We start from the raw sequence: 19,878 nt of genomic DNA, 5'->3' as shown, positions 1-19,878 counted from the left end.
TGTCACAAATTTGTTACATTTGTTAATTCAGACTCAAAAAGTCATAGTGACTTTTATTTCAGTCTATTTCAGAATAAATGATTAAGGGCTGCAGCCCCAAAGAAATGGAAGATGTCAAAGTTGTATCACATAGTTAAACTCTCCTAGTACCTTGAGGATAGAAAGGTTTGTTCAATGGGTAACTGGCATTTCCCTGCTGCATGTAGTTTGGAGATATATTGTAAGGCCACGTCCCTCGAAGGAGAGGAAAATGGGTAGTAGCTCCGTGGTCCCAAGGAATAGGTGGAGGTGGATTTCCTTTACCAAATTGTCCTTGGAAGCCCTGATCTAATTTTCATTACAAAAGGAAAAGAGAGGAAATATTGTACTTGAAATTGATAGTTAGCAATACACTAGCAAATAATAGCATTTGCTCTTTGAGTTCTAATATTTAATAAAAATGTTGATATGCTAAGTAAGATAGGCTATATTATGTAATTATCAATAATTATTATTTTGTACAAATATAAATGTCAAGAATAAGCCCAGTGTAAGGATAACTGGTATCCTTGTTTTAGATTTTTATCATCCCAGCTAAGACATCTACAAAATCCCAAATTGAAGAAGACTGACAAGAAGAAACATACGAATTTTCCATTATTTTCAGATGTAAAAAAAATTATGTTTAATATAAAATTATGCATAATTGTTATTCTGAGAATACTGAAAACAGCTGTTTGTTTACATAGAAAAAAATTAGTGTTTTAAAAATATAAGAATTTTTGTATCAAGGAAATTATAGATAAAATCAAGCTATGGATCTGTTTTGAGGAATGATGGGCTTGATGCTAAGATTTTGAATAGAAGAACTGAAGCCACTGGTGGCTGGTGTGGGTCTTCCGGGCTGTGTGGCCGTGGTCTTGAAGTTTTGTTTCCTAACGTTTCGCCAGCACCTGTGACCGGCATCTTCAGAGTGCAGGAGCACAGACAGGAGCAGTTCTCTCTGTGCCCAGGAGAAACGTTAGGAAACAAAACTTCAAGACCACGGCCACACAGCCCGGAAGACCCACACCAGCCATCGTATGCCGGCCGTGAAAGCCTTCGACAAAACTGAAGCCACTGTTGCTGATTTATAGCATCTTACATATGCATACAAAACAGGTAGATTCCATAGCCGCTCTCATACATTTAGTTTCTTCAACAATACCCTAGGCAAAGTGCAAAGCAATCCTGCAAGTTAAAATCCTTTCGTAAGTCAAACAGCACTTTTTTGGAGTCAAAGTAATCTTTTTGCTTAAAAATAAATGAAAAATCAAGTCGAACTGAGTCATTAAAAAGCAATATTAAACACTCTGATACAATCTCATCAGTTATTACTAAAGTCATATTCTGACAATACACTATAGTTTATAGGTAGCCATGAACACATCTGTTTGGGCATCTCTGATCTATCAAAGACTTGCTTAGAGCGTTTTCTTGTTGGATTGGCTGACAGCAACTTCTAAGAAGAAAAACAAACCTAAAGTAAGCCACGGAGCCTTCTAGACTTGTTCTTCTAGTGGAGATGGGGAATCACTGTCAGATGACAACAGAGCTATAAAACACACCAGCAGTAAACACTGGTGAGCCATTGGAGAGGAAGACACATTTCTGATCAGCCATAAACTATAATAACATATGTTACTTGAACATAGAATTGGTAATATCTAAGAAAAAAGTTATAAAATTCATGCTTGTCTATAAACTGATTTATCAAAGTCTCTTATTTGATGTATAATTTGACTCTTGCTATTTAGTGAGGAAGAAAGCCACCTCATTCTGAGAGGCACTTTTATTTATTTTTCAATCTAAGCACACCAGTGTTTTAAGAAAATATTATGCAGGATTTTTAAATGAATTGGATGGAGTCAAGGGGCTAAACAGAGAGATGTGCTCATAATAAGCCCACCTTTCTTCTACCGCATATAGTGCTCCCATCCCATCTAAAGCTACTTTTGATACTATTTTAGAGTAGTATTAAGTGCAACATGAGAAACTACAATTGGAAAAGAAAATGAGGCAAAATTCTTTCTGCTTGTGCCCAGATCTGAGGTTTTGATTCTCTAATCCACTTCATATTTGCTAGCAGTTTCTTGCTAGAAGGCCAGTCTTCTCTTTCAATATCATGTCTAGGTCTATAATGCAAGTGTTCAAACAAACTTTTTTTTTTAAAACTTTTCAGCTATGTTAATATCTTGGCCTCAGAAATATGAGGCAATTGATCTTCCTTAAAAGGTTTTCTTATAGGCAGCCAAATGCCAGAATCAGATGAACAAGCTCAGAAACGGTTAGCAAAGAAAACATCAGTGTTTTTACAAAGCAAGTGACAATAGAGGAAAGTTACCTGAATTCCCCACTGTGCCATTGTTCACCAGTGAGCTTAGAGTCACAGGGTTGTGCCAGGGTCCCTCGTGAGAACTGCTGGGGATTCCCACAGGCCTGGCAGCAGGCTGTGCAAAGATGATACTAGGATCATTCAAGCTTATGGTGCTCTGATTATTGGGTGGGTTGCTGCTGCCAGCCCTCACCGAAAATGGAACGTTTGTTGCGTGAGGAGGATTACCCGGTGCAGAGTGAATAACAGGCCAGGAAGTGTTAGGAAATGGAATTTGGTGGTGGTGGGGCATTTGAAATAGCCCCAGATTAGGCAAGGTGGAATACTGACCTGGGGGAGATTGGGCAAAGTTAAACAAAGGCAGCTGGACCTGGTGAGGTGGCTGTGCCCCTTGTTGGGGCGGCAGAGTATGCTTAGACTGGGATATTGATTGAGGCTGAGTCTGGTTAATGGAGGCTGGTGGAGAGGAATTCTGGGGAAATTGCTGAGGCTGTGGAGAGTAAGATGACTGATGCGAATCGGACTGGAGAGGGGAAAAAAAAGGATTGGGTTTGGATTAGTTTACCAGTTAAGTGATCCACTGAGCTCCTGATAGATAAAAAGTTATCACAAAGGAACTTTTATAGCCCCATCTTTACTATGTTTCAACTCAACAAAATGAACTAAATTGTTTCACTGGTTTGAACTTTGAAAATAAGGCTTCCACTAACAGAAGATTTATTCTATGCACTTCATAAATCATGCCCTCTTTTAAACAAGCAGCTAAAGTAAAACATATAACTATAAACATGACCTATTAATTTTCATGCTGCAGTAGCATATTACTTTATTAATTCAACTCTTTCAATTACTGAAAAAATGCCTTAATCTGTGATTTTTCAGTACAGATCTTTATTTAGCTTAAATAAGAACTTTATAAATATGGGAAAGCATAAACTACTGACATGTACACAAGGTGTTTCATTGTAAGAATCATAAGTACTGTTGCTATAGTTTTTTACACTGTCAATGCTTGCTACTTATACAAAACATACTCATAAAAACACTGAAAATACAACTTACACATTCTGATGGTTGTCTGGTATGCAAGGGTCTTTCTACCTGCTGTTGAATTGATCCAGTGACTTGCTGTGAATTTACCAGGCTTCTGACTAATTGAGAAGCTAAATGATAAAATATAAAGAATGTGTATGTTTAATATAAATTAAGCAACCAAACAACGTCCAAATACATAATATACATGCAAAGAAAAGACACATTTACAACCAGAATTTTATTCATGGCTCTTCAGCAACAGTGCTTTATGCTAGACACAAATCACAAGTAGTTGCTTTCTAAACATTAGGGAGAATTACTGCAAAACAAGGCTCTTGCAATACTCCTAATTCCTCCTTTTTTACATCCTGGCTCTGCTTCATTCTTTTTTTTTAAAGAAACTTCATTAATTTTCAATAAACAGTAAAATATAAAGAAACAGAAAAAACAGAAAAGTTCAGAAAAAAAGAAAGTTAAAAGTGCAGAAAAGAAAAATAAAAAAGAGAGAAAAATAATAGGTGAAAAAGTAAAAAAAAACAGAACTGGAAATACAAGATGCAAAAATTGAAATTGTAGAGTCTATTTTACCTGGTATGCCGTTGCTTCTTTGTCTTGTCTGCTTGAATTCAGGACAATCTCTTCTAACATGTCCCATGTCACCACACATAAAGCATCTCTTTTCTCTGGTATCTCTTTCTTCCTCCTTTACTTCCTTTTCATCATCTCTCTCATTCTCTTTTTTCTTTACCCTTAAGGAGAAAAAATATGAAAGATATGCTTTAAAATATCCTTGAAAAGTACGACGAAGTGTTTAAAAAGACAGCAAGAATGTCAGTGAGAGGGTGTAAGTGCAAAGAAAAAGATGGAATAAATGTTTTGAAGGTTTCAAGCTTATGAAAAAGAGAGCAAGAAGAGAGAAAGATATGGTTTTTATTAACCTTCTTCTTTTAGGGCAGTCTTTCATGTAGTGACCAATTTTGCCACAGACACGACAACATCTGTCATTTGGGGCCAGTTCTCCATCAGTTAATACTTTGGAATTGAAAAAGTATTCCTGAAAGAGTTGAGAAAATATGTTTATCTAAAAGCATTCTGTATCCATTTTCCAATAATAGAACACAGATAATAATACTTGCATTTCTTACTAATGAAGTCATTTACTAAGGAGAAAGGTGTTCCAAGCAGTTATTTGAAACATCAGCAAAAAGCTTGTGGGTGCATATTTAAGTTTTTTTCCAAGTGTGTGTGTTTATCTATATATACCTATATCAAACTTTTACAGGCTTGCATTTCCAGGACAGCATGCACTTCTACATAGTATTCAGTTTATATATAGCTTCTGCAAAGCAAAGATCCATTTAAGAGAAGATTTTAAGACTTGCAGAACTATCATGTTATTTTAGTGATTTCATGAATGAGGAAATAAAACACTTTGAAAAACAGAGTGCTGAAAAAAGCATGATTCTATCCAGTAGAACGTGCTCTATCAGCAGAACACATATATCATCCAACCAATTAAATGTAGTGCAAACTAAAATTTAATGTATTTGAAATATCCTATAGCACTACAATAAAGATACTTGCTCATTTGTAATAATAGCAGAAGAAAGGAGAACTTACAGCTTCTCTTCCTGATATTGGATAGAAAGGGGTACCAAATAACTTTCTCCCGTTGATTAATGCTTTCATTATGAAATTGGTCACTTTGGATTAAAAAAAAGAATTTTTTTTTAAAAAAAACTATATTGATTTTGAAATTCATTCACGTTGAATAGTACTTCTTCTGTACTTACTTTTCCTGGAAACTCCTGCACCAAGATTATGATTCAGGTCAAAGGGATCTGAGCGATGGTAATAACAAACAACATTAAAAGAGGATTTTTTAAAAAAGACAGTAATGTACATATTTCTTCATAAAAACTATAGGTGCAGGATAGACAGTTTTCAAGTATGTTAATATAAATGAGGAAGACTCTTCAGAAGAACAAATTAATTTATTAAATAAGAAATATTCAGTAACTACCTTCAATAGCAATGCATTTGGATGTCCACTGTTTCTCAAATGTGGTTAACAGCTTCTTCTGACGAATGCTGATGACATATTCTTTGAAGTCAAACTCTTCAGTGTAAAATCTCAGTAACCCTAACCAGAGTTCTCCCAGTGACTCCGTGTTTTTCCCAAGAGAAGGTAAACGTTTTTTCTGTACAAAAGTTATAGCAGTAAAAGTATAAGAGAGCAACTTTTTCTTAAAATAAATATAATGGTTTTAAACAGAAAGCTTATAAAGTAGCAGAGTGCAAAATATTTACTGCTGTCCTTTATGATTATCTGTTAACAGGATAGGAGGAAAAAGTAATTAAAAGTATTTCTCTCTGTGTACAAAATTCTCTACTTATGCAAGCTCAAGGTAAGCAATCCCTCTCCTTTCCTAATGATCTTAAGGTAGAGACAAAACATTTCTTGGCTGAAATATGCATTTGTATTGAAAAGGGAATCTCTGCCTAAAATGTGACACACAACATCCTATTTTCTTTTCGCACCATTGGCTGATTAGGATATCTCTTCTGTGGTAGCCCTAGGTTGCTATATCTACATTCAAAAAACAAAGCACAGCATTTTCCTTTGAAAAGAGAAAATATAAATGAAGAAGCATGTAAGTTACACCATATTAATCTTCAGTACAAAAAGAGCAATGATTCTTACTGCCAGTCCAATTCTAACTCTTCCCATATTACCTCAGCTCCTTTGTCCAACAACCAAAGACTGGGGAGAAAGTTTCTTTTTTAGTTTCCAGAATGGTGAACATGTTGCTGGCACTTTCATATACTTATTAAGACTATACATGGTGTAATTAAAGCAGACCTAATAACTAATTGATTATTCCAGAATGGGAACTTTACCAGCTCATCAGTATCATCGAAGAAGAAAGCATTCCAACCATCAACCATTCTTTGAGGGATCTGCTGCCCATCAAATATCTACAACACCATGAAGAATAACAGCAGAAAATTAGGAAAACTGAACGCATTCCAAATACAAAATCTTTTTTAACATGTATTACTTATCTGATTCTTTCTAAAACTATGAATAATAAAAGATCCTCTGCTCAAACTTTCAAGAAAAGCATACCCTCTGATCCAGAATGCCAGATATATGTGCCAGAAGGATGGGGGGAAGGTGATATGATTGTGTTACTTAGCAGTAAGGGAAATGGAGCATATTTTTGCTAATAAAGGTACAGAGTAAAAAAGGGTTATCAAGCAGATAACTTCATCTGATTTCAGAAATCAAGTTAAAATCAAATGCTTACCACTATAGCAATAATAATAAAAACATAATTTCTCTGCTTTTAGTTGTAGGCAACCAAGTCACTTCCAGATGTCTTGAACTACAATTCTACAATACCTAATTATTAGCCATGCTGACTAGGGATTATGCAAACTGAAGTCCAAAATATCTAGACAGTGGTTGCCTACTCCTAGTGTAGATAATGCTCATACTTTTGTTGAGAAGGCAGCGTTACATGTTATGAGGAAAACTATATACAACCTATCCCTTTGTTGAAATTAATATTCTGCTACATGTGTAACATCAATATGATTGTGTAATCATCATGAATATTGATCTAAATATAATAGCAATTAAAAGAGATTTATGTGACAAGGAGAACTTGTGGAATGGCTAGGAAAAGATGCAGTCTTGATTCAACAATTCTTCAGAAAGAACCTTAACCAACACTAATCTCATGAGCAAATTAAACTGAGAAGAGACAGAAATCTCAAAACTGTTTTCCAACATTGAAAACCAACCTCTTGCAGTACTGGGATTACTGGTGGTTCTCTCTGTTGTAAGAAGTATAATACCATGAGGATATAAGCATACGAAGAGAGACTTCCTCTGGATGCATCTCCAATATCACAGCGCTGTTCAGTACATTTTCAATGCAACAAACATATAGCAAGTTATTTAGATTAACAAATACAACAGAGATATTAAGAAAAGACATTTTATGATTCTGGTGCCAAATCAAAATATGTTTTCGGTAAAACATAGCCAGAGTCAGATGCACACAATTTCCTATTACTGAAATTTCACACTTCAATTTAGGAATTTTGTTTTGGAAGCAGCTATACTGGCATTTTGAGGAACTATTAGGAGCATGAAGAGAGCGTAGCAGAGTACAAGCCATATTGTTCATGTATTTTATCCACCGATAAAAAGTCCAGTCATTCACTTAAATGGAGTTGCTTCCAAAAAGATGCCAGAAAATGACACTGGCTGCCAGATGCCAAGGCATCACTGAACTACTCAGCAGGTGGTAAGAGACTTATTAAACAAGGGAAATGAAAATCCTGGTGGGGAAAAAAAAGCCTAATTCTGAAATAACACTTCCCAACAAATTTAAAAAATCAGAATATCATAACTAACTTTATTTTATTTTCCCTCTTCTTTAGCAGATTGTCTTTTTAAAAAACAGATCTAAGAATTACTGTATCAAGAAACTAAAAGTTTCCTTAAGATTTCTTTTTAAAACCACGATAAAGCCCCTGCTTCTTTTGTCTTCTCCATCCTAACAATTCCACAACTATTGAGTCATGCAGCCATGAAACTGTAAGCACCAATAGGAGGCACGTACCACTTGGCCTTATCATGGTCAAATCTTTGCTCGGTACAAACATGCAAATTAAAGTATCCCTAATTAAATTTGTCTAGCCCTACCTGAACACATGCTGCAAAGTGGAATCCAGCAACTCTCTTAACTGTCAAACTTCTCTTACTGTTAGAATAATGAATTATATTTTGGTAAATTAAGACCATTTTTTCACATTCTGGATTTGGGACAGGTCACAGTCTTCTTGAATAACACCTGCTTTAGGTACTTGAGGAAGGCTCCCGTGTACTCTATCACTCCAATAATCATCCTTGTTGCCCTTTCGACACCTGTTCAAATTTGTCTGAATCATTAAAATGTGTTTTCCAATACTTGAGCTGCGATCTGACCAATAGATTGGAACAGTGAGTAGAATGGAAGATGAGAATTTCTTCCATATTATTGTACAAGTCTTTACAAATATTTAAAAGAACCTGGTCCAGGACAAAAATCAGAACCCCATTTGATCACTCACTCCAGTTTGATCAGGAACTGCTGACAAGCATGTTCTAAATAATGTTTTCAAGTTACCTAAAATATACACCATCCAGTCCTTAGCAAACTTCCTAATCAAAATATTAGTATTATGGGAAATTCTGCCAAATGCTTTGCTAAATTAATACATACACATACACCACATGCACAGAGAGAGAGATACAGACACACCAGTTCCCCACAATCTACTAAAAAAATAAAATAAGTTAACATTTACAGGGCTTGTTCCTAACAAATCCATGTTGGATTCTGGTATATACCACCCAGTTTCCAAGAATAATCATTTTATAATCTTCCTAGATATTAATGTCAAAAAGCATGATCTAGAGTTTCCTATCACTTACACATCTTTTTAAAAAATCTGCAGTTTCTGGAAAGCATTATTCTTATATTTTCCTTTGTTGAAGACAAAATAGTACTGCTTTTATTCCATTCTTCCAGATAATCTCACCGTGTTCATTCCCTTGGATGTATGCGCAAGTATGAATAACTTTGACATACAATCATTTCTCCTCTTCCATTGTTTCTGTTACTTTCAACAAGCTGTATCGTTCCTATCCTTAGCTGTGTACCAATCATGTGAATTTTCCCCTCTTTCTTATCTCGTCTTCATACAGAATTCTGCTGAGCGTCTTTTGAACTCTTTGGACAAAACTATATGGGGGCCCTTGTGGCTGATATCATTTTTTCTTTAGCGTAGGGTTAATGGAGTTAGAGATAGATAGAGGGGGAAAGAGAGAGAGAATAATAACAAAGCCATTTTCTCTTCTATAATTTAGATTGTTTTTGAGGTATCAAATAATCTAATATACAGGTGAAACTCGAAAAATTAGAATATTGTGCAAATGTTCATTTATGTCAGTAAGGCAACTCAAAAGGTGAAACCAATATATGAGATAGATGCATTACATGCAAAGCGAGATATGTCAAGCCTTACTTTGGTATAATTGTGATGATTATGGCGTACAGCTTATGAAAACCCCAAATTCACAATCTCAGAAAATTAGAATATTACATGACATCAATAACACAAGGATTGGAAATAGAACAATATCAGACCTCTGCAAAGTATAAGCATGCATATGTACTCAGTACTTGGTTTGGGCTCCTTTTGCAGCAATGACTGCCGCAGTGCGGCATGGCATGGATGCTATCAGCCTGTGGCACTGCTGAGGTGTCATGGACGACCAGGATGCTTCAATAGCAGCCTTCAGCTCCGCTGCATTGTTCGGTCTCATGTCCCTCATCTTTCTCTTGGCAATGCCCCATAGATTCTCTATGGGGTTCAGGTCAGGCGAGTTTGCTGGCCAATCAAGCACAGTAATCCCATGGTCATTGAACCAGGTTTTGGTACTTTTGGCAATGTGGGCAGGTCCAAAGTCCTGCTGGAAAATGAAGTCAGCATCCCCATAAAGCTCATCTGCGAAAGGAAGCATGAAGTGCTCCAAAATCTCCTGGTAGACGGCTGCGTTGACCCTGGACTTAATGAAGCACAGTGGACCAACACCAGCAGATGACATGGCTCCCCACATCAACACAGACTGTGGAAACTTCACACTGGACTTCAAGCATCGTGCATTGTGTGCCTCTCCATTCCTCCTCCAGACTCTCGGTCCTTGGTTCCCAAATGAGATGCAAAAGTTGCTCTCATCAGAAAAGAGGACTTTGGACCACTGGGCAACAGACCAGTTCTTTTTTTCTGTAGCCCAGGTAAGACGGTTCTGACACTGTTTGTTGTTCAGGAGCGGCTTGACAAGAGGAATACGACATTTGAAGCCCATGTCCAGGATCCGTCTGTGTGTGGTGGCTCTTGATGCACTAACTCCAGCCTCAGTCCACTCCTTGTGAAAGTCCCCAACACTTTTGAATGGCCTTTTCCTGACAATCCTCTCCAGGCTGCGGTCATCCCTGCTGCTTGTGCACCTTTTTCTACCACACTTTTCCCTTCCACATAACCTTCTATTGATGTGCTTTGATACAGCACTTTGGGAACATCCAACTTCTTTTGCAATTACCTTTTGGGGCTTTCCCTCCTTATGGAGGGTGTCAATGATGGTTTTCTGCACAACTGTCAGGTCAGCAGTCTTTCCCATGCTTGTGATTCCTACTGAACCAGCCTGAGAGACCATTTAAAGGCTCAGGAACCCTTTGCAGGTGTTATGGATTCATTAGCTGACTAGAGTGGGACACTTTGAGCCTAGAATATTAAACCTTTTCACACTAATTTTCTGAGATTGTGAATTTGGGGTTTTCATAAGCTGTATGCCATAATCATCACAATTATACCAAAGTAAGGCTTGACATATCTCGCTTTGCATCTAATGCATCTATCTCATATATTGGTTTTACCTTTTGAGTTGCCTTACTGACATAAATGAACATTTGCACGATATTCTAATTTTTTGAGTTTCACCTGTACATTTTTATAGCTTGAATGACTGAGCTAATTACTCTAATTTCATCTGAGTTTGAATGGTCATTCTAGCTAATTAATCCATACTCAGAAGTAGCTATTTCCCAAATTAATGAAACTTTAGCAAATCACACTTTTGTGAAAGCGCCCTTCAAGTGCAAGTTTGCATATGAATGTAAGTGGAGATCACAAAGGAAAATTGTTCAAAGCCCTGCTTTGGATCCTGATTTCTATATATTTCATTTTGATTAAGCTCCCGACACAGGAAAATACTAGCAGTCTATTAAAACCATGTCAAAAGGCAGCTAACAATAACACCACCAAATTTCTAGACCCAAATGATAATTATCTATAATTAGAAGACAAAGAGAATTTGGATTCACAAGAAAAGTATGCAAATGACACACTTGTACAAGATGCAAAAAATGTGCCCTAGATATATACAGCTCACTTCCATCACTTTAGGGTGATTTTTTTTTTTTTTGCATTTTTTAGGAATTTTAAGGGGAACATGGGTGTCTCAAGCCTTACAGTTTTTTAAGATACCCACCTGACTGCTTAAAGTTCCCAAACCCCAGTCCTAAAATGGCTTCTAATCCTACCTGCTTTGGGAGTTTGGCCCTTGATATGTTGTTCAAGCCAACTGAATCTGCATAACATTCACTAGTGTATCTAAATCCAACAGCATAGCTGATATACAACTGTACAACCTTTCAACAATTCAACAGAGCATTTACCATAACTTTTAGTACCATTAAAAAATAACCAATACTTGAATTAGCATCAATTGTTTGGAGGAGGCACTGTTGAACACACACAGCTTGCATTTTAAATTCATACCATTACTTGTAATTTACCTTTGCAAAAACTTTCATTGTGTATCCCAAGTACTGCACTCTTGGATCAATGGCTGCGTAAGTTGCAAGCATTCTTGTGTTATGCTGTGCCTAGAAAACAAGTCAAAAGATTTAAATATCAGACTGTAGTTCAATACAGTAAAATTAATGTGTAATCTAATTATATGGATCATGTAATAGTTGGGGCTAGCAGTTCCTAGACTAGAGAGAACTGTAATGTAAATGTATCTTTGCTGACTCTCAGAGCCATCAAGAGGCTAGCCAAATATCTATTAATTTGGAAGCCAGGAGGAAAAAGCCTAGAACTTGGAGCATAAATAAAGAGAGAGAAAGAGTGGGGTGGGGGTGGGGCTCTTTGTACTGCAATGGACAATCAGTTTTATGTATAAAGCTTCATTCTGGTCTGTAAGAAAGATTTTAATCACAGACATCTATATCTGATCGTACAGATATCAAAATGATGAGATATGCATTCTGACATCACAATACAAGCTACAGTGCATTCAGAAAGTATTTAGACCGCCTTCACTTTTTTCAATTTTGTTATGTTGCAGCCTGATATTAGTCATTCAAATTCATTTTTTTTCTCATTAATCTACACTCAGTATCCCATAAGGACAAAGTGAAAACAGAATTTTTGAAATGTCTGTAAATTTATTAAAAAGGAAAAACTGAAATATCACATGTACTTAAGTATTCAGACCCTTTACTCAGTACTTTGTTGAAGCACCTTTGGCAGCAATTACAGCCCTGAGTCTTTTTCGGTATGACACAACAAGCTTTGCACACCTGGATTGGGGGATTTTCTGCCACTCTTCTTTGCAAATCCTCTCAAGCTCAATCAGGTTCGATGGGGACCGTCAGTGGACAGCCATTTTCAGGTCTCTCCAGAGATGTTCAACAGGGTTCAGGTCAGGGCTCTGGCTGGGCCACTCTAGGACATTCACAGAGTTGTCCCTAAACCATTCCTGTGTTGTCTTGACTGTGTGCTTAGGATCGTTGTAATGTTGGAAGGTAAACCTTTGGCCCAGTCTGAGGTCCTGAGTGCTGTGGAACAGGTTTTCATTGAGGATATCTCTGTACTTTGATCCATTCAGCTTTCCCTCAACCTGACCAGTCTCCCAGTACCTACTGCTGAAAAACATGCCCACAGCATGATGCTGCCACCACCATGCTTCACTGTTGGGATGGTATTGGGCAGGTGATGAGCAGTGCCTGGTTGCCCCCAGACATAATGTTTAGAATTGAGGCCAAACAGTTCAATCTTGGTTTCATCAGACCAGAGAATCTTCCTCCTCATAGTCTGAGAGTCCTTCAGGTGCTTTTTTGCAAACTCCAAGCAGGCTTTCATGTGTTTTGCACTGAGGAGAGGCTTCCGTCTAGCCACTCTGCCATAAAACCCAGATTGGTGGAGGGCTGCAGTGATGGTTGTCCTTCTGGAACTTTGTCCCATCTCCACATAAGATCTCTGGAGCTCAGTCAGAGTGACCATCAGGTTCTTGGTCACCTCTCTTACTATGGCTCTTCTCTCCCAATTGCTCAGTTTGGCCAGGTGACCAGCTCTTGGAAGAGTCCTGGTTGTGCCAAACTTCTTCCATTTGAGAATTATGGAGGCCACTGTGCTCTTGGGAACCTTCAGTGCAGCAGAAATTTTTTTGTAGCCTTCCCCAGATCTGTGCCTTGCAATAATCCTGTCTCTGAGCTCTGTTGGCCTCATGGCTTTTGCTCTGATACAGTATGCATTGTCAGCTGTGAGCCTTTCTATAGAGAGGTGTGCGCCTTTCCAAATCATGTCCAATCAATTTAATTTACCACAGGTGGACACCAATCAAGGTGTAGAAACAGCTCAGCAACTATCAAGAGGCACCTGAGCTAAATTTCAAGTGTTGTTGCAAAGGGTCTGAATACTTATGCCAATGTGATATTTCAGTTTTTTCTTTTTAATAAATTTAGAGACTTTTCTAAAATTCTGTTTTCACTTTGTCATTATGGGATATTGAGTGTAGATTAATGAGGAAAAAAATGAATTTGAATGATTGTAGTATCAGGCTGCAAAACAACAAAACTGAAAAATGTGAACGGGGTCTGAATACTTTCCAAAGGCACTGTATGTCCTTTCAAATTTACATCCCAGTCTCATATGCAGAGGTAGAGGTAGAGTTAGCATCACATCATAACACATTGCAGACACCCATGATTCTAACCTAACTGACTTATGCCTGAAAGTCTTCTGTTAAGTGAAACTAAATGTTGAATAGGGGGCCAAATGTCTGGAGAGCTGTGATTTATTGCTAAGGCTTGCTGTAAAACCTGACAGATCATCGCAGAACCAGATTCTATGCGCATCTGATTGCTGTAAGAGTTTAAATGTCTCATATGAACCCCAAACAAATTAAGAATGCAATAAATGAATGACATTATGTAATAAGATATACAATGAAATCCTTTACATGTTTACACAGAAGTAGCACCTTATAAGTAAAATGTAACTAATAAATGAACACAGAACTGCAACTAGGACTCTATGGTAAACTGCTGTTTTAATTAACTTTATAATTCAATAATGTACATTAAAATATTGTTTACTTTTTCTAGATACTAATTGCAGTTTTTAGACTTGGCCTGGGAATACACATCATGATGCAGGGAAAAGGGGACAACCTTGCCAGCTTAGGGTCATGCCATGTTTTGCATGGCATAACAATCCACATTTTAAAAAAGGGAGAGAGTCTTAGGGATGTATCCTGAGAGCTGAGAGATATATATGATAGCATTCTTCAAATACCTGAAAGGATGTCACAATGAAACTAGTTTTCTTTCATTCCAGAATGCAGGATATGGAATAAAGGATTTAAATTACAGGAAGGCAGATTCCAATTAAATGTCAGAAAAAAACTTCCTAAGAGTAAGAGCAGTACAACAGCACAATAAATTGCACAGAGTGGACCTGAACTCTCCTTTGTTAGATGCGTTTAAGCAGAAGGCAGATACACATCTAAGAGGGATACTTTACATTCTTGTACTGAGTTGACTCAATGACTTGTATGGTTCAGTTTATGACTTCATGATTCCACAAATATTATGGAGTGGAAAGGCTGCCAGAAACATCTGTAAAACTTAAAGCACCAGTTTTGCTTCTCAATCTCCTCCAAATACAAAGAAGGCCCACATTTTGATCAAACTCGTGAGTGTGTGAGGCTCTGGAATCACAAAAGGGATGTTGATAAGTTACCCAGCTGCCAGGCTGCACATTTTTTGCATCCCATCATAATTCATGGCTTGTTTTAAACATGGCTTGCTGAGTAAGCCATAACTGAGTTGGGTTCACAAATAACATTATTGATATGCTATACATCACTGATGAATAATTTTTGGTGGCAGGGATTATTACACTTAGCATTTGGGAAACCAATGATCTTTATACGTATACAGCCAAATGAATATTATATGTAAAGTTTTCATTGCATCTATGTGAAAATGCAGAAGAATAGCTTATCTATAATCCTTACTTCATTATACTGACCATTTTTCTTAATATTTTTAAAAAGTTATTTTTAAATTAGTTTGCAACTTCCAAAAACATTTTGAAATATTAAGTACAACTGAAATGTTAGAGAGCATGCATTTCACCCCCTTATCAATAACAATATTCCCTAATATTCTCTTTTTCACTTCAATTTTCAATCAAGATATTAAATACTACTTGCAATTTTTAGTTTATGCAGAATTAGAATGATCAGCCAAAACTGTTCAGTACATTAATTATTTTAACTGAAAGATACTTGCCAGTGTGTTATATAAGCTGATATCACCTTCTAAGCCACTTTGTCTATGTTCAAATTTTACTATAGGCACTTTGGCTGTTGTTATAGGCAGAATGTTTCTTAAACCTGCAATGGTAAGGTAATATTTCTTAAAACTAAGAATGTTAAATATTATTTAAAACTAAACAAAATATATAAATGCAAATATTATTCAAAATGCAGTATCCTATACTTACCTGGATGTTTCTTAAGAACTTTTGCCAAGCTTTCAATAATTTCCTTGCAATTTAATTTCTACAGAAAATGAATAAAAGCTCTGTATTACTCCTTACAAAGTGTTGCAAATACTTCCAAGAACAAAGGTATGCAAATGTATTTTCAAAAGAACTACCTCTGCATTTTCATAGCCTTCTAGAGTCATGCAGATATCCAAGTCACTATCACGGAATCCAAATCCATTCTTTGAAGAGCCAAACAGGCACAGCCTGGCCTTGTCTGAGCAAAACAACAGTCAGAGATGCCCATAATGGAGAAAACTTTTTCACAGCCAACAGAATTCATACTCTTATAATCCCAATGTAACCTACAGTGGCCATTTACGAGCAGTTTGCTTTTTCTAGTGGCCCGATGCATGCTTTAACATTCATAAATATTTGATTATACTGAAACACATAATGCTTTCTTAATTAATCACGTGCATAAAATAATACCTGTGAAATACCTCAAAATAATTTTAGTCTACAATGTTTAGGGATGAAATAAATGCATTTAAAATAAAAAATACACGTGCAATTGAGCCTGGAAAAGTATGATTGTTTTTATCTAGTTACTTTTCAAGTTATACTAATGTACACGTGCAGTGACCTATTGCAGTGCTAATCAGAAAGTTTTTCACTTTTTAAAATCTCATTAATTACTGCTGCTTGTTATCAACTTCTGTTTTATTCCAGTTTGAAAACACAGAGCTTTTAGAATATTTTCTTAAAGGATGTGGAATGCCCAACATGTTCTTGGCGCTTGTTATCTAAAATATTACCTCAGTAATGTTAAAGAGAAATGTTAAAGTATAGGGCATTAAGGTGCTATTAGACAGATAGACAGGTAGACATAGAGACACCTTAATGCTTTAGAATTACGTGATTTTGATACTGTGTTGTCAATGCAACATATTTTTCTAAGAAGACAACCTTGGACTACATCCAACATGGTGCAAACTCATTTTCTTCTCATGCCACAAAAATATCCTTTCCTTTGTCCCACCCTCCACAATCCACTTTAAATCTACTCCAAAGCATCTTCCAATCCTTAGGAGCAAAGTCCATTTCACTGGAAGTTGAACAGAATTGGATATAACTAATTTAATATTAATGCATTAGACCCAGGCTTCACTAAACTTTTTAAAAGTCCACTGAAATCAGTGGAAATTATGGTACTCATTATTAATATGACTAAATCTAAATATAATTTTATTTATTTAATATTTGCGGTAAATCACCTTAGAATCCCTGCTAAGATGGAAACATACCTTAACATAAAATTTTCAAAAGACTGCTTATATGACTATAACATATGCTTTTGTTTACATAAAGATTTATTATATACCATTATATTCTTTCCGAATGAATCTTTCCAAACTTGCCAGAATCTGCTCTCGATTTTGTTGTTCTGAGAAAGGAGGTGACAATTCATCTAAACAAATAAAAATTAATTGAGGCATTTGGCAGTATCTAACAGTCAAGCTAAGTATCTTTCAGTTAATTATTTTACTTATCCTTTCATTAGCTCCTATAATTCACTACAGCTATCTGGTGGTATCATTTTACATTTAGAGTATAACTATGGTATCTATGAACTTACGTACCCTTGACATTTTGATACACATTATTGTCAAATGCATGACAAAGTCCAAACTATCATGTTTACCTTAATGTGAATTCGAACACAGGAGCGTGTGCTATTGTTAGCAGTACATAAATATATTTCTATTGAGTTAAGCAGGGAAAATCTCAAAATAATGTGAACCTCTGCAAAAATTACAACCTATTCAAAAAAGCAAAAGCACTTACCAAAGCACCTTTTACATACAAGATCGAGTATTTCTCTAAATCTATTTGTCATTGGTGGTAGTGGGTTTAAATCAATTTTCTTAAAATCTTCTGGACAATCACTTTTGGAATGGCCATCCCTTTTGCAGATACTGCATACTATAGTTGGAGGCTATGGCAAAAACAAAACAATAGTATTTTATATTTAAAGCTGTTATTTCTCTAAATGATATGTATATGTGTCAATTTGTATGTATGATAGTGTAAATGTATCTTTGTATAGTTTAGTAAGAAAATGAAAATTAAATAAATGAAGAAATAATTTAATAAAATACATCTTAAAGGACTTTTGTTTTCATTTTACCTTTCCAGAAGTCAAAATAAATTTATCGAACACATAATGCATGTCTTCTGTGGTGACTTCATCTCTAATGTCTTGAATTTCCTCTACTGCTTTGCAATTGTGCGAGGTAGCTGATATGCTAGTGCCTGAGCACATGCTATTTGTTGGATATTCCGTTACTGCATCCAGTCTTTCAGTGTCAGATAATTCACTAACAGAATCTGCATCAAAGGATTTATGTTCATTAAAAACACAACAGTGGCTTAGTTCTTCTTCAGCTGAAAGCTCTTGATCATCCTTTCTTTTAAGTGATTTTTGTTCTAATTCACAGCATTCATTAGTAATAAGAGATACAGTTTCCTCTCTATCTCCAGAGTCCGTGTTTATACTTTCTGAGTTTACTAACAAGCTTTTAAGTTTCTCAGTACATCTCCTAGTCATAGATTCCATTTCACTACATTCATTAAACTTACAGTCCTGCAAATTACATCCATGACCTGGTTTATGTTTCCCTGTAATATTGGCCTGCTGTGGAAGGCAACAGTTGATTACAGGTTCTCCAGTTCTTTTGCTACCAATTTTTCCCTTTTCCTTTTTCTTAGTATCTGGTTTGGGCTTAGTCTCATCTTTATTCTGGGGACATGCAAAGTATTTATATGCTGTCCTGAACCTCTCCAGGATGTATTCAAACACCATCTGGCTGTTCAGACTCCGTGCAACATTTCTTTTTAGTGCAAAAGGATCTAAAAAAAAAAGGAAACAAAATAAATTTGATATTGCTTTTCAATTAGGAATTTCAAATATGACATCAATATATTGCATATTAAATAGGCCTGTAACATTTTAATTGGCTAACTGGTGAAAACATTTTAACCTACTAAGAAATTGCCTTCAAGTAATCAGCAGATTAGGGGGACGCTGAAAGTTGCCGGCCAGAAATGGCTGACACTTCGGCGGTTCAAGTCCAGCCTTCGCGCTAAACAGGGTGAGCTCCTGTTTCCTCCCCAGTTCCTGTCAACCCAACAGGTCGAAAACTCACGTGAGTAGACAAATGGGGACTCTCACTCCGGTGGGAGGAAAAATGCTGGCGGCGCCTTGCAAAAAGGAGTCGGGAGCAGTTTCCGGTAAGCGCGAAACCGCGCTTGCCCGAAAAGGGCGCAAAGCAACGGAAACCCCACCTCCTGCACTCGCCAGCTGGGCTCTGCTCTAGGAAGGAGGCTCTGGCAAACCAATTCCGAAACAATTGCCTTGAAAACTTCAAGGACTCGTCCAAGCAGTCACTGCAGGGTCAGTAATGACTGAGCGCAGACAAAAAAAAAAAAAAAAATCAGCAGATTGTTTTTTCTTAAAAAAGATAATTATTTTAATATAAGCATTTATAAGAAGTATCTTAAAAGAAGTATATGAACAAGCAAATAAATGCTTTTTAAAAAATAATTTAAAAATAAAGCAATTATTCTTATTTTCAGAATTATTTTTTCTCATATTTATCAGTTTAGCTAATCAACTCTCTTGATACCCACAATTTTTTAAAATTAAGTGATAATATAATACAAAACATATTTTATCTATAGATCATATGCAAAAAGTGCTTTTTCTTGAATCTTCTTTGCTACATTTTATCTGTAGATCATATACAAAAAAAAAAATTTTCTTCTTGAATCTTCTTTGTTACAAAAATGTTAATACATCAAAAACAAAGAACAAAAGAACAAAGAAAGGCTGCCATTCTCCTTAGCATGGGTACCCAACAATTTCCTGTTCTGTTATTTCTGTCTACATCAACATCAAAGTGTGAGGAAAGAGCAATGAAATAGTTCTTGCCCCTACAATTAATTACTTATAGCAACCTAACATCATTAATTCTCTACAAATATGATCTGTTTAGTTACAGAGATAATTGAGTGCAATTCAGGGTAAA

At 36.2% G+C, this 19,878-nt stretch overlaps 1 protein-coding gene across 9 annotated transcripts in view; it reads right to left on the bottom strand.

Annotated features, from left to right (window-relative positions):
* Positions 1 to 19,878, bottom strand: part of TUT4 (terminal uridylyl transferase 4) — a 54,485-nt gene that overhangs the window by 1,463 nt on the left and 33,144 nt on the right. For 2 of the 9 annotated variants that reach the window (XM_007440678.4, XM_025174695.2), the window contains 17 exons: positions 17,979 to 18,700; positions 17,636 to 17,786; positions 17,172 to 17,258; positions 15,961 to 16,064; positions 15,806 to 15,863; positions 15,592 to 15,695; positions 11,806 to 11,895; positions 7,199 to 7,312; positions 6,290 to 6,367; positions 5,412 to 5,589; positions 5,182 to 5,229; positions 5,009 to 5,091; positions 4,327 to 4,442; positions 3,977 to 4,137; positions 3,416 to 3,516; positions 2,363 to 2,876; positions 151 to 327 (listed from right to left, as the gene is read on the bottom strand). In XM_007440678.4, coding sequence (XP_007440740.1) covers positions 151 to 327; positions 2,363 to 2,876; positions 3,416 to 3,516; positions 3,977 to 4,137; positions 4,327 to 4,442; positions 5,009 to 5,091; positions 5,182 to 5,229; positions 5,412 to 5,589; positions 6,290 to 6,367; positions 7,199 to 7,312; positions 11,806 to 11,895; positions 15,592 to 15,695; positions 15,806 to 15,863; positions 15,961 to 16,064; positions 17,172 to 17,258; positions 17,636 to 17,786; positions 17,979 to 18,700 — 2,886 coding nt within the window. Of the gene's footprint in view, positions 1 to 150; positions 1,599 to 2,362; positions 2,877 to 3,415; positions 3,517 to 3,976; positions 4,138 to 4,326; positions 4,443 to 5,008; positions 5,092 to 5,181; positions 5,230 to 5,411; positions 5,590 to 6,289; positions 6,368 to 7,198; positions 7,313 to 11,805; positions 11,896 to 15,591; positions 15,696 to 15,805; positions 15,864 to 15,960; positions 16,065 to 17,171; positions 17,259 to 17,635; positions 17,787 to 17,978; positions 18,701 to 19,878 lie in introns of those variants that run through there. The other 7 variants (XR_015793459.1, XM_088128441.1, XM_088128439.1 and 4 more) reach the window with 7 other exon arrangements.

This window comes from Python bivittatus, unplaced genomic scaffold (assembly GCF_059951505.1).
Source record: "Python bivittatus isolate LINGU-HERP-01145 unplaced genomic scaffold, Pbiv_v1 ctg000700_np1212, whole genome shotgun sequence".
Lineage (NCBI taxonomy): Eukaryota > Metazoa > Chordata > Lepidosauria > Squamata > Pythonidae > Python > Python bivittatus.
Note: the sequence above shows the minus strand (reverse complement) of the source record. Positions and strands in the feature narration are given on the sequence as shown.